Below are 15,585 nucleotides of genomic sequence, written 5' to 3' on the forward strand. Positions count from 1 at the left end.
CAGAGCTTTACCCGAAATTATTATGATCCATTCAGGACAACCTCGATATGGCGCCGAATTAATCCTATCTCTATTTCTGTAAAATAAAACAATTGGCAAACGATTTTATTCGCATTTCAGCGCAGTTTAAAGTTTGAGAACAAATTGCTTGAACTACCAACGTTTATGGGGTATATTATCATCTTTCGGATTTTCAAAGTTATTTTTTATCAGTTTTCGCCTGTTCACCCGCATAACTTATACAACAAAAACCATCTGCTCATTCTGCCGCCAACGTCATTGTGACAAAACAATGGTTATTGCCACATGGTTATTGATATCTAAGGTTTCATCACAATGTTCATATTCTATAACCTTGCAAGAATTAGCTTCCGCTTTATGACGTTACGGTTTGGCTTCTAATTTCAACCGTTCAGTACAATGGGGTTCGGCGGGAGCTTGCAGAATAGCGCAGGGGTTCGGCAGGCTCACAAAGATTAAGAACCACTGGTGTACAGTGTATGTGTTATGCTAATAATACCTTATTATGAGCGGAAAGACACGACGAACGTCTACACAACATTTGGTGGGGAATTATAGCGTACGCATGCTGTTGAAGTTTTAATATTGTTGTATTCAATCTTCGGAGGAGGAAATTTTGCAATACGAAACTTATCCCCGCTCCGAACAAGGCCAGGTACAAGCAGCAACTAGATTCTCTCCACAGACTTACCTCGCTGTCGAAGTTATCCGAAATACTTGGTTATTTCTTTGCATGCTTCGATGATCAAAAATCATTAAAATAATAAGTTTCTTTTCAATAGTAGTATTGGTTCATATTTCGATTAGTTTATCATGATTATTTGGTCGCACATACTATTTTGCAATGGATTGAAGCTTCTCGTTTCACCGCACACTATATTACTTTGTTTTCGATTCCGCACCGGTATACTCATTTTACTGTTTAGTTATATGTATAGAGTAGACCATATGAGGTTATGTAAAAAAGCTTATGGTATATATGTGAAATTTTGCTACTTGTATAAGTTTAGCGTACTATGTATGAACCGCGTACGTGATATTTTAATTTGGTTCTGGGGAAGATATAATACATTAGTGTGTATTGGGGGTGATTGCCGCAGTGTTTAACGCGAGTGCACACAGCCCTCAGTACCATAACATGTCTCCGTATTCATCACTTGGTTTGTATTTCCCCTGCTCCAAGGTCTGGGTCGCCGACATGTATTAGGGCGAGACTCGCACGCTAACTTCTTTTTTTTACATATATCTCGTATTGTCACAATGTTCCGATTAGACACTTCTGTTCTTTTCACTTGAATTCATCTCCGAGTTTGAAGCCAGGTTGGAGGGTATCTTATTATCCCATGCCCCAAGATGAGATTGCCCATGTAGTAGGTTATAGTAGTTTCGTTTCATGTCTTACGTTTGGATTTCATTTGAAGTTTAGGCAAATTTTCAGATTTAATAAAAGCTGAATATCTTTCATAATGTTATTGCTAGATTTGTCGTCACTCTGCTTCTCGAAATCGTGCGCAGTGTGAGAGCAACTTCAAAAAACCTTGAGACGTCTGAAATAACTTGCTGAAAAATTCTCCAGTTTTACTAGATTGGATCTCCAAACCAGTCAAACTATGAGGTAGTTTATTTGTTTTTCATGATTTTATTATCTAAAAACTATGAAGCAGAAGATGCAATTTTACGAGATTACTTATTCACGAAGTCTTTAATAGTGTATTTGGTTGCAACACTATCTGGCATGAACCGCCAGCAATATTGGAAATGCAGGTTAAAATTGAAAAAAAAAAACGGTAGGAGCGCATTAAGACTTACCAAGACCTGGGTAATGATTTCATGGTTACTATATAAAATGTTCAACTGTGCCTCACGTGCAACGACATGAAAACAAAAGACAACAGGTCGAAGCATAGCGCAAAAAATTACAAAAAAAATAGTTAGCTCCCACTGTTTATCACTGTATAACTCATTGGATAATGAATAATACATTACACAATTAATTAATCATGTATATAATACAGAAAACATAGCAAGCTGTCGACCTAACAAAATATATATATGTAGTTGTGTCGCGATCGGTTGCTGTAATGTGGCTGTGAGATCAGAAGACCTAAGATTCCGAATTGGTTTTTGGTGAAAACAGAAACTCGCCAAGTGGAATAAATAGCAAATAGCATCCGACCTCAAGTCTAGCCGGCGAAGAAGGAAATAAATATTTCATGGGGTGTGACCGGGGTCCCATAATGCAATTTAGAATGGTTACATATTAGTTGGAACCGGCAAAAACAGTCTATATAATGTGTCTGCATAATAGTATGAGATAACATAGAAATGTATATTACAATGTAAAGACGGACATTAAACAAGCTCCGTGACAGACTCTCTTATTCAAAATGCACATCGTCCCCTCAAACTAGAACAACGTTTCCTATAGATAATTGCTCGCATTGTACACACGAGCTCATAGGGGAAATAAAATTAGGGTAGTTGCGAACGAGTTTGTACACACAATATAAAATAATATTATTCAATCACAGTGGTAATCCTTCAAATATTTAGGTCTTTTTATAACTGGGTTCACTAGTGTTCGTCAGTTTAGAAATTGCGAAAATCTCCCACATGATTAACTATTCACATCTGGGCCATTACCACGGGCGCAAACATGATTTATGCATGATTTAGCCATTATTTGAGTTTAAGCACCAGAAACACATCTGATTACTACAGAACATGGCTCGAATTGAGACAAATTATCACGCGCCAATAAATGTAAAAAAATCATTTTTTGTACCATTTGTTTATATTACCGGAAGCCATCATTCTAGTACATTTACATATTAATGATAACACAAAAATACTTGGTAAAATCACAGTTTCACTTGAATAAGCAACTATTATTAAATACAGAATAGGAATTTAAGGACGTAGAGAAGTTAATGATAATGAAAAAAAAATCAAATTTCACGAGTTGCAGTTTGTAACGAGTCAAGTGCTTTTAAGATTTGTTCCTCTGGAACATTTTGTTCAATTAGAGCTTCTACAAGACGGAAAGTCTTCACACTTTCCGTAAGTTGCTGTCGGCGCATTGTTGCAAATGCTGGATCCACGTTGGTGACCAATGGTATTGTCCCTCCAACCTAAGATGAAACAAATTTTGATTTCAACGGTTATTAGATTTTACTTACGAAGGGAGTCAGTAGGGATGAATGAAAAATTGTTACCGATTTCACGGTATGTCTATATGCAAAAACATCACTTCCGTTTAAAACTCTCCAATCATAAGTAGTTGACGAAATAATTTATTATTACATAGTATGTTGAGAAATATTTAAAGTTGATATCTGGAAGGTTTTAGAAGGTGATTGGATTCAAAACTCGGTTTGCTTTAAATTTGTGGCAAGCTTATGTCTTTAGTTTATCCGTCTATTAGCAAATTTACCAACAATTTTGAACTTCTGAAATTAGATAATTTGAGTTGAATCATACGGAGAGTTTAACATCGTTGATTAAGTTTTAAACATCATTCCACATACAATAATTGAATAATCCCAGAACTGACTTTGGGCCATTCACCAAACTTCGTTACAAGTTTAGTAGCAAAGCATCAAAAAGTAAAGTATGGCAGGAGGACTCGCTTTCAAACAATGTGTTACTCGCCAGCTGATGGAAGCAAGTGAGCTGGATAAGTGATCAAAAAATAAATTTTGTTCAACGAGTACCATGGGCAAGATAGTCGATGGGAGTTCCGTCAAGGCAATGTCAACAATTATTTCGATGTTACCTATACGCAATAAATGATCGCTGCATACCCGAACAGTCAACTCGTTTTTGTGTTTGATTATAACAAATTTTGGCAAATACGCCCTGTGCCTTTTTGCGACGTTTGGTTAATTTTGGAAATTATATTAATGAAACAAAATTATAGAAAATGAAGTATCACTTTGGTGTGTGAAAAAAATCTATGGTGTGTATAGTTCAGAAAGAGATTCATAGCCCTTCCCGAGATAATTTTTTAAACATTCTATCCTATTCCTATATTCAAGTATGGATACAAGTTAGTTTGTTAGTTAATCTTTTGTTCAAGATTAATTTAATTAAGATTAATTAAATGCAAATTAGATGTACCCCAAAAAACTTTACCAAAGTTATTTTATCAAACAAACCACAAACACTACTTTTGCCATGCAACTGTAAATCTGGCATGCTGTAGAGGCATTAGATAAATATTTGTGTTCTATTGTGGAGTTTGCAAGAGCATGAAACGGAATATCACAATTTAATTTCATATACCGGTACATTAATGAAATATTTTCCACTGTGAAAAATAAGTAACTGATGCATTCCTACTATCAGGAATGAAATTTTGATGAAGAAGAATTTTGCTATTTTAAAATTTATTGTGAATAGTAGAAGGATAAAGTACCTTTTCTTGTAGTTGTGATCCACGGGCGCTCCAAGGTCTGAAATCCTGACCACCATATTGTTGTTGTGACGAATAGGAATTGACATTTTTTGCGCTTAAAATGCAAAAAAATTAAAATGCTATGTGTGATCAACTCAAAGTATTTTTCATTTTATCCTTGTACTTTCGATTTCCTTGGTGGGTAGGACATTCCACTAATGGCCAATGAACAAGCCTATTTCATTAGGTTTTTAAAGTTGAACCTTGTTTACTCAGGGAAAAATGAAAACGGAAAAATGAAAAACACTACATTCCAGCAAATTATATTCTTAACATAATTATCACCTTTTTGAAATTCTGTGCTTTTCCAACTTCGATTGCATCTTTTGTGTTCCGTTACCTTTATAATGTTGCGTTTTACTATGTGTTTGGAAACTTTGGTCTTCGGGTTTGGAAATTTTACTGAAAATTCCACCATCAATTGAAATAATATTCGCAGAAATTTGTTTTGAAGATGTATCAAGTTGAGATGAGCCCCAAGCTATTTTCCTGGATAATTTACCACAAGTCATATATTGGATTTATGTTAAACATCAGTTAAAAATAAATGATATTCCAACTATATGGTTTTTAGGCATTAATTTTTTCGATTACATATATTTTCCTTTCAATTTGTTCGCTGCACGATAACCAACATTGTTTTTTTTCGCGTCACCCTTCACCGTGAAATGCCATTTTTGTGTTGTTTTCCTAGTTTTTGTTTGCATCAAGTGTATGTTCATTTTGATGAAAAATAAACTACTGACTGACTGACTGACTACTACTGACATGGATTAGGAATGTCTATATTTAAGCATCATTACTTATTTTCGAAGAAAACTTTGGCGCGTATCATGATTTTATTGTGAAAATCGTCTCTATTTAAATATGAAAATATAATCCTATTCATGAACAGCTTCAATTAGATTTACCTTTCTGAAGTACCATAATCATTCTTTACTGCAGCAGTATTATTTGTAATTCGACTTTTATTCCATGCTAAATATGCTCTAACCTGGAAACAATAAAAAATAGCATCACCTCCAAGTTTTACTTGTTAATGCACAAATCATTCATGAAAAATAGTTGAAGGAATAATCTGTGACAATTGAGTCAACATAAAAAAAATCAACTTATATAAATGAAATGCATCCGAAAGCAAGTTATATACCGGTAATTTGGTATGCAGTATACTTCACATTCAAACTATTTAGTTTTTAAATATGTCTCCCATTATAAATTGCAAAGAATCATGTTCACCTTATCCCATAACAAATCAATCTCTTGGTCTGTGGGCGTACCATTCAAAGGTATTCTATGTGTTATATCAGTAGACAAATTTTTCCTCCATGAACTACTTCCATAGGTTATGGGTTTTGAACTTGTAACATTTATTGTCACCTATAAAATAATAACACTAATAATATAGAAAATACATATTTATCATGGAGGAGAGATAAGAACATATAATCTGGCGAAAAACCGGCCTCTCATCCGGCTACCAGTCCATGTCACCAGGTTTGGGATTGGTTAGCCAGTTATTTTTTTCGTTTTCAGATGTGTGGACTTGATAGTGGAGCAAGTCATAACCGACCAGCGGTTACATGAACCACCCCACGACGGCAAGGAGTCTAGCCATCCTCTTACACATAATTCTTCCATAATTCTTCTCTCAGGATTCTACAGACTCACACAAGGTAAAGAGGTGCAGTAGCGAGCATATTCCTAATGCTATCAAAATGTGCCACACCGCTGAGTGAGTATTCCTAATTAATGTGGTGCAATCTATTCCAAAATAATACACTACAAAAAAACACTTGAATTGGAATTAGTACAAATTTTGATGGCAAATACTGACCTGATTTCCTTGATTGACATTTCTGATTTCATCACTTGGTTGCGATAAGTTTCCTTGACTTTTCAAAGTACTCATTGTTACAGCTTCTCCTCTGTTATCAAGTTTTCCTTTCCGATGAAACATTATCTTATTATGTAATACTGATGCTCTTTTGTTGTTATTAGCGGCAGGCGAACGTTGACGAGTGACACCTTAAACCATTATCATTCAATGAGTCACAAGAGATATCCATATTTTAAAATGAGTTTTACAATTTAGTTAGATTTTCAAGTTTTAACTTTGTTGACATAAAACCAATGTTATACAAACTTTACCTGTATGTCTTAACATAAAGCCTGTATAGTCTGCACTAAACGATTTGAGCATAAAAGGACCACGAAATTACTTTACAGCTCAGCCCAAACAAAAAGCATAATTATGCACTTTGATTAAGCACAAAATTCCAAATCTACCTTACCAATACAAGATGATTATTGTAGAACATAACAACAAAATGCTTGAAACAACAAGTGGTACATTGTGCTAAGCCCTAAAATTAGTTCGAATTTCGAAGGAAATTATTCAAAGGGGTTGTTACAGTCAATCTCATGGTCACGGCTTCCTCAATCATCCATGCAATAGGTAGCCTAAACACCGATTTGAACAAAGTAGAAGCACTGAACTTGTCTAATTCTTACACTATTCGTGAATACTTTGTAAGCAGTTTCTCATTGATAAAACTCAAATCTAACAACATTTTATAAATGAAAATTCCTAAATTTCTTGAAAGGAAAGTGGATAAGATAGCTCATTCGTACTGCAAACTCTGGCATATGTTCTGATTACCAGTCAAGGTTGGGTGTAATAATAGCTAATCAGTTTCTGATGCATGGCAGTGAGTTTTCAGAATATAATTCCTTCCACAAATCTCAGAGGACCACACTAGCTTATCTCTTATACCGACATCGTTTTGAAAGAGGTGTGATCCAACTCAATTTCTGGATTAGGTTTCGGAATGCTTCAGGCATACTCGTATCATGTACTACTAAATAATGATTCCAATGACAAGCATATCTGCATGATGCCTATAACGTATCAGCTTCATTAAAGATCGTTAGATACAACTTAGACACAACACAAGTAAGATTTTTAAAAAACAAATTAAGATTTCATGTAGCGGTATATTTGTATAGGATTTTTGATATAGGACAATAAAGCCGATAAGATAGGTCACTGTGGCTGTAGCTAACCATATACAACTTAAGTAGTAAGTGATTTACCAAATTTATTTCTTGCCATTGTTGTAAACTGCTTGTCTGAGGAAGTCTGACTCTGGTCGGACGAAACGTTACAGAAATACATTTGTGTTAGTGTGCAGCTGGACTCTTTAATTGAATAACTTAAGTAGTGTTGCAAAATTTTTTATAAAGACCTACCTGCACTATTGACAAAAATTTCTCCCGGTGAAGCTTTAACATCTCTAGAAGGTTTGGAATCTTCATTTGGATCTATAGAGTAATTTATACAAGTAGACATTGACAAATTTGGTGATTTTTTTTGTGGGGGTGGATGAGGTTGGATCTTTACAGAAACTTCTTTGGCTTGATAAAATTTTCTGCCGCTACCTCTTCCTTTACCACCTTTTATTGCCCTTGCAGGGGATGTTTTGGGTCGAACTGGAATTTTTTTTGAAGATTGTTTGACAGATTTTTCTGAATTTCTCACTACTTGCGGTTTGGGTACTGGTGATGCCTGAAACTGTACAGGAGTGTTTTCATGCATATCAAGTGCGGATGATGTTCCATCATTGTATTGTACTTGATGCCATCTTACACTTTTTGTTTCTGCAGAATGAGCACGATTTCTGTTCCTGTCTCTGTCATCAGTTGTAATAACATTGATTCCATGTAGCCATTTCTGACGCGCAATACCGGCTGACTGATAAGCTGGACGTGCGAACGCATTTCGCAATTCACTGTCATATTTGGAGTATCGTCGTAAAATTCCTTTCAGTGCAATTCGTTCTTTCTTGTTGTCATCCTGATCACATTGTGCGTCATCAGATTGCTCATCAATCTTGTCATTTTTGGGCGTCTTCTGGCCTATTACATTATCAGGCGAGGTTACGAATCCAATTTTAGTCACACTGATTTTTTTTGTAGCTGCAGGAGTATTTTCTTGTCTCATTTCAAAAGTATTTGCAATCGCTGTAGGGTCTTTATTTGAAGTTACAACTGCATTTTTTTGGTTTTGTTCTTCATTAAAAAATGGACTTACAGGGGTTGACGTTGTTCCTCTACGAATGGATGCAGAAGTCTGCGAAGGTTTAATATCAATATAAGGTGTTTCTGGAACTTTTCGGGGCTGTTGCGTAGGTTTTCTTGACTGATGGAGGACAATAGGTGTTTTGTTGTGAATTATATACCCAGCACTCGAAGTCCATGATTCGAAATGTTTTTGTGAAGTTTTGGTTGGAGAAATTGGTAGGTTAGGTTTAGATTCTTCGTAAGATGATCTAGAGCGTATATTCAGTGATTCAGTAATATTGTTGAATGAATTAGTCTTCTGTGATTTATTTGTCATTCCCGCACTCCAAGGCCTGTACGATTTCACATAATATGTTATTCGGCCTGTTGTAGCATCTCTTTTGCAAAGCACACCAGTCTCAAAACTATGCATAATAGGTTTGCCATTTGCTTCTGAAACACTTGTATTAGGTGGCTCTTTATTTTCAACATAGGTAGTCAGAGCAGCATTGGTGTAATTTGTCTGTGAAGTAAAAGGTTGATTAGATTTACATATTTATCATGGAGGGGGGGGGGGGGGAGGGAGGAAAGTCGATGAGACAGCTTAAGCATATGGCTGACCACTGCCTCTCGTCCGATTACCAGTCCATGTTGGGTAAGGCATTGGATAGCCAGTTATTTTTTCAGATGCATGAACTTCGTGATGGAGGACGTCGTAACCGACCACCAGTTACATGAACCACCCTATGGCGGCGAAAAGTCCAGCAATCCACTCGCACATAATTATCCCCCATGGGATTCGAACCTGCAAACCCACACAGGGTAATCAGAGATTTGGTGGCGAGCGTTATTCCTGATGCTTAGCACGAAGTGCTACACCGCTCAGCCAAGGAGACACAAAAAACTAAATACCCTATGTCACGCTTCATTTATATTTTAAAGAAAATCGATAGTTTTTAGTGTAATTCGACCTACATTTTGTAATTGAGGTGATGGAGGTATTTCATGTTCTGTTGCAATATGATGATTGTTTTTATGCTGGAATTTCAAATCACTGCTGATAGTACTATTAGTAGAATTATCATATTTCTTTATGTAGTTAGTTGAAACAGATGAAGAACCAGAAAGTGAACTTCCATGCAGTGAATCTTGACCATCATTATCTATAAAAACAAAAACAAGAAAATTACAAACAAGCCAATTACAGAGTCAAGAATGACGGGTCGTGATTGATTTTCATCGACTAAATCTCAAAATTTATGTGGAAGATTAATGCATAATAGAAATAACAACATGGCAAGGTGGCAACTGCATTATGCAGAATTTTTGGTTAAGATACTGATTAGTACGATAATACAAATAGATGAATACTAACGTAATCAGACTTCAATATTTTAGATTTTACTTTCATTTCTCTTTTTTGTGGATAGAAAATATGACATTAGTTAATCTTATATACAAAAATGTTTTCTTTAATCTGCAGCAATATCTTATACTGAACTCACCATCCAGCAAGTTGACATCCTGTTGTAATCCACTTTCTGCATGTTTTAACTCAAGTATTTCACGATTTATATCTTCAGAAAACTCCTATGTTGAAAATTATAAAACCCATATCAATTCCTGGAATGACTCAAATTAGGAGAGGTGTTTGGTAAAAAAGAAGACTGAGCATTTGGACCAGAATGGCTTTCAAAAGTATTTTCTGAATAGTCACTTTCTGGGTTAATCAGAAAGATGGAGCTTTGAAGCATGTTGCATACGTGGTAGTATGAATAGATTACAATTTGTATCTGTCCAACAAAACTTTTTAGTCATGCTTTAAGCTTATTTGCGTTAGTCTTCCTGAACTCTTAGAAGGTTTATTCATTTTTAGTGATTGTAGGTTTATTAAAATTATATATTACTATCGCCCATACCTTTGCTGTTTGTGGAGTTGATCGTGTTGTTTGGTTCGGTGTTTGGTTTTCATATTGTCGAGGTTGATGCAATGATGTAGGAGTCGATCTAGGATGATAAAACATAAGATGATGTCAAAAGTATTAAGCAAAGGATAAACGGCCATTAAAATGTCACATTTTACTTTTGAGATCAACAAAATTAACAAATACTCAAAAGAATTGACAATTATGCAGCATGAATAAAAGTAAGGACATGCTTGCTCAGAAAAAGTGAATCACCATCAATTTCCTCATCCCGATAGCTTTTCGCACCCTATTCACTAATTTACCAATTATCTATATTCCACAACTAACTTTGCATAATCTTGATATGTCACAGTTGAATTGACACCATCTCCGTCACCTCCTCTTACTCGCTGCAAAATCTCCTCAAGACTTGGTATCGTTTGAGTAAGTTCTAAGTAAATAAAATATGGAAAAATTTTTTTCAAATAATTCATTAAATATGTCGCAATGGTTTGAAAACATGTAGACACTTCGTTAATGGTTTTAACACTTACTACAAAGACGTCAGGATTCCAATTTCTAAAAAAAACTCGTTGTCCTGATACAACTATAACTAAACATTCCTCCTAACAATACAATACAACAATGAGAAACATGAGAATATCGAGTATTGGTAATCAATAGGCTTTGTACAATGGTAGTTTGTACCCAACCCAAAATGTGATGGAGAAATCATGTGCACTCAATTCTAATGCTATATTCAACCTGGGTCTTGACCAGAAAGAAACTTGTTTCATATATATTTGTCAAGGTATTATCAAAAAAATGTTGATCCCTTAGATTGGTGTGAAAGTATAATTATAAAAGCATATATAGTATATAGGCATGATTATGAAAGCAGAAATGAGTCAGATTGACAAGTTAAATACATTGGAAGAAAACAAAAAAAAATAAGGAGGTAGGTATTACTATCAAGACTTGAAAGGGACACATGTGTGAATAGGAAACTGGGACTGGATTTCATTAAAACTCTGGAATCAAAATTTTTCATTTTGGGCTCTGCAGATCAACAAACTCAGTCACTAACAACAAGTCACTGGAAATACATATATTTTTGGCAAAAGTCCACATATGCCCAATTTTTCCATATATATATTATGTAATTAAGACAGTATTTTGTCTGCACATGGAGTGTAAAAAGAATCAGAATTCAATATCAAATATGTGTCATATTTTTCTTTTACTAAATTTACAACTTTATTAATCATAGACGCAATGCATTCATCTCAAGTTCAGTTCTCTAAAATGACCAAAGAATATTGCCAAATTGCAAACATTTTATTATCATCAGATTAAAACAGCAATAGTTAATTTTTCTTTGATTTGGAAAAACTTTTTGCAGGTAACACAGCTCATGAATCTGAGTAAAGATTGTGTCTGAGTTCTAAACTATATTGCCAAAAAATGTCAAAACAAAACACTGTTAATGAAATATAATTAACACTTGTAAAACAAAGCAGACATGTTCCCCACACTAATTTTGTTGATGAAGCAAATCATTTTAAAATCTGCAGTTGGTCATAAACATGAAACAATGTTATGAAAATATAATTAACGTAACACTTGTAACAGAAGGCAGATAGCTTTTTAATACTAATATAGGTAAATGATGATAACGGATCATTTCAAAACCTGCAGTATGATCTTTTCTATCTTTTGCATTAATGCGAAAGTGTTGATATCTCTCTGTTGCTTCAATTTGTCGTTGGCGTCTTTTGAAAAGTTCAAGTTCCCTTTTTCTATTTTCTCTTCTCTCAGCCAGTCTTTTTCGGTCTTCCAGTGCTCTGTTTAAAGAAAATAATACTGAAAAAAATGGAATGAAACAACAGATGTTGGTTGAAAATATTTACAGAGTCTGGTAAACTATAGTAACAGGGATGTCCAAAACAAATTGAATATTCAAAGTTCATTATATTCAATATATAAATTTATGAATTTAGGAATAATCAAGACTATTTTTATTCGAAAACTAGACAAGCCGATCAAATTGTAAGATATCTTAACTGATAAGAAACAATACAGAAAAAAGGATGACCATTTATATTCATCTCATTTTAGATGTGATCAATATTGAGATATAGTAATTCATATAATTTTTCACATAAACTTGCCCCCAATTTAGAATGTAGGCCTATTCAATATTCCATATTCAAAAATATTTTGTCAGAATGTATTCGGAATAGTGAAATATTCGGTTTTGGCCATCCATGTATTCAACTTCATTAAAACTTCACAAAGAATAAGGGCAATGAATAAGTAAAAAATAACTCATTTAAGATATGCAAATGTTGCTAATAATAAGACTATTTAAACCTTGAGACTTGGGTTATGCCCAACTTTCTCAATTATAAATAAATCCATGACGTTCGTTAATGATTCGATACATCCATTAGGGCGATTCATGACAATTTAAATTATTAATTAAATGAAATTTCAGGATAAATTATTAATTTTATTTTCTGACAACTGCATTGTATTTCTAAAAGTTGAATGTGAAGCCATTGGGAAAATTCAGAGAAGAGATATATTATAGTGTTTGTCCAATTTACACACAGATACCTTCGTCTTTTATTGGTAGCCAAAGAAAGTTTTTTCGCATGTTCTCGTTCTAATCTTCTCTTTTCCCAATCCTCTTGAGTCATAATTAGAGAATATGTTTCATTTCCAACCTGAACCCCATACTTTCGACCACTTCCAGGCATACTTTATAGATGGTGCAATCGGGTGTACAAGAAGCTTCTTCACGTTTCAAATGAGTAGCAAATGCAGTAGACAAAAAGATAAATATGACTATAAAATAACTGGTAATTCCATAGTTTTTTCATTCTTTTGTTGCAGAAAATAAGAAAGTTTATTTTAGATATAATGAAAAAGAAGTCTCAGCATGGATATGGGTCGATCTGTTTTCTCTATTTCTATTTTCTCTTCCTAACTACGAGAATGCTCATGTTGATAGATGGTTTCAAGGTATAAACGAGAATATCGGTCAGAAACCGAAGACTTATCGATCGAAAGTTAGGGGATCCCCCAAAACAGCGCTTTTACTCCATAGTGACACCTTGTGTCCCATCACTAATTAATTAATAACTTGCTAATTATACTACATAATTTATCCAAAATCAATAGGTTTCTGGTACGACATATGATGAATGCACATGCAAAATCTGGAGCAGATTCAATCTCGCTTTCGTGAGATATCACGTGCATCTAACAGACAAACAAACAGAAATTCACTGTTTGATTACAGAAAGAGGAAAGGATTCACACATTTATCCGGGAGGAGGAGTCTGGAAATCCTCTCGAACATAATTATCCCTCACAGGATTTGAACATACCTACCCACGAAGGGTAATCAGAGGCACGGTGGCGAGCGCATTCCTAACGTTTAGCATGATGCGGAACACCGCTGAAGATAAAAGCATGAGGAGCGCATGGCAAACAACTATTGGTACCAATATAATAATACTAAATAGTATTCAAAACCAATGATATTGTTTATAATAATTTTAGAATGTTCTTCACCTGTAATACACACATACACGACTATAGTATATTTATTTAACTAGGGGGTGCGTATTATGCATTGGTGCAGGAACATATCAAAGAATATTAATATATTATTTATTCCCGGGTATTATGGTAAGTTGCTTTTCTGGACCTTTCTGAATTTTTTGCCCTGATTCAGGGAAGGGGTGTCTTATTGAGCGACTATGCCTATTTTATTTTTCTAGGGTCGGTTTAATTTTTGTATGAGTCTTCTCAAACATGACTTTATATCTGATATATTTTATAATGACCTCGACGAAAAAGTGTCAGCCAATCACTTAAATTAGGCAGGATAAGATAGGATTTGCATATTTGTCCCAGGGGAGAAGAAAGTGAATAAGACGGCTTAACCATATGGCGAACCACGACCTCTCGTCCGGTAATCATTCATTAATCATGTCGGGTATGGGATTAGTCAGTCATTTGTTTTCGGTAGCATGGACTTGATGGTGGAGGGAGCCGTAACTGACCAGCGGTTACGTGAACCACCCTACGGCGGCGAGGAGTCCAGCAATCCTCTCACACATAACTATCCCTGCATGGGATTCGAACCTGGGAACCCACGCAGAGTAAGCAGAGATGCGGTGGCGAGCGTATTCCTAACGCTTAGCACGATGAGCCACACTGCTATTATCTTACTGTAATTGTGTCTGCCTGCTGCCAGGCGGATAATTTATGTAAAGATAACTGGCATGCTGGGATAATTCATTCTGCTATGAGCTGATAAGCGGCTTGTAAATATTCTACTAATTAGACAAAGAAAGCTATTAATTAAATTTACCAACTATTTACTTTGAGTTCGCAAACCTAGTTTGCACATTGAATACTCTAAATATCATACAATCCCACATATGCGTCAAAATTCTCAACAGACAGACATGAGATATCGCGACAAAAACTCTAGAAAAGGCCGTAGCGACGTTGTAGCAACCGTCCGCAAACAGTGTAGCGACACCTAGAGATTAATCGATCGTTCAATAACATTTGTTTTATCCACGGAAGACTTTTCATATCATAATTTGTTTGCGAAACACCAAATCAAGATTTCAGAGTTTTCAGGAAAACTATTCAATTAAGTTGCAGTTACATTGATCAGTTTTGGTAAGATGTGAGGTGTTCTATAAAAACAGCACATTGCAAGGTACATGCTCCTTTGTGCAAAATGTTTTCCGTACTAACAGTAATGCTGTCTCATGTAATGTCTATCCAAATATGACGCTGTTGAACCGTATATATTTACGGTTGAACACTGCGATAGTGAATGAGGATGCGCTATATCACACAATCACAATCAGTCTTTCCATATCTTCCACAAAATTGTAAATTGCATTGATTAACATATTTTTCAATCAACTTTTAGGAAATCAAGAACGAACTATTTCACGAATTTGCATTTTATTTTTAATAATATTCGATTCGTCATTTGAATGTAATGTATTTACTATCTATGCATATCATTGATGCAAATCTTTATCAGCTTTTATGACCTCCTGAACGCAGAATCTCGTTAACGACTGATACATAATTAAGTCA

At 34.9% G+C, this 15,585-nt stretch overlaps 1 protein-coding gene across 1 annotated transcript; it reads right to left on the reverse strand.

Annotated features, from left to right (window-relative positions):
* Window positions 1-2,779: 2,779 nt before the first annotated feature.
* Window positions 2,780-13,329, reverse strand: LOC120348459 (uncharacterized). Its single transcript, XM_039418581.2, has 13 exons — window positions 13,066-13,329; window positions 12,139-12,290; window positions 10,795-10,897; window positions 10,459-10,546; window positions 10,045-10,129; window positions 9,515-9,702; window positions 7,730-9,062; window positions 6,315-6,505; window positions 5,717-5,857; window positions 5,389-5,471; window positions 4,763-4,966; window positions 4,439-4,532; window positions 2,780-3,152 (listed from the first exon to the last, which is right to left on the reverse strand). Exons 1-13 carry the CDS (start codon window positions 13,206-13,208, stop codon window positions 2,970-2,972), a joined length of 2,988 nt encoding a protein of 995 aa, XP_039274515.2. The 5' UTR covers window positions 13,209-13,329; the 3' UTR covers window positions 2,780-2,969.
* Between the last annotated feature and the right edge of the window lie 2,256 nt (window positions 13,330-15,585).

Source organism: Styela clava, chromosome 1 (assembly GCF_964204865.1).
Source record: "Styela clava chromosome 1, kaStyClav1.hap1.2, whole genome shotgun sequence".
Lineage (NCBI taxonomy): Eukaryota > Metazoa > Chordata > Ascidiacea > Stolidobranchia > Styelidae > Styela > Styela clava.

Excerpts from the sequence above, each read along its gene's own strand:
- LOC120348459 (XM_039418581.2), bottom strand. The coding sequence starts at position 13,208 with ATGCCTGGAAGTGGTCGAAAGTATGGGGTTCAGGTTGGAAATGAAACA. Across the intron at positions 9,703-10,044 it reads GGATGTCAACTTGCTGGATG|ATAATGATGGTCAAGATTCA; the intron begins GTGAGTTCAGTA and ends TTGTTTTTATAG. Across the intron at positions 5,472-5,716 it reads TTGATTTGTTATGGGATAAG|GTTAGAGCATATTTAGCATG; the intron begins GTGAACATGATT and ends TATTGTTTCCAG.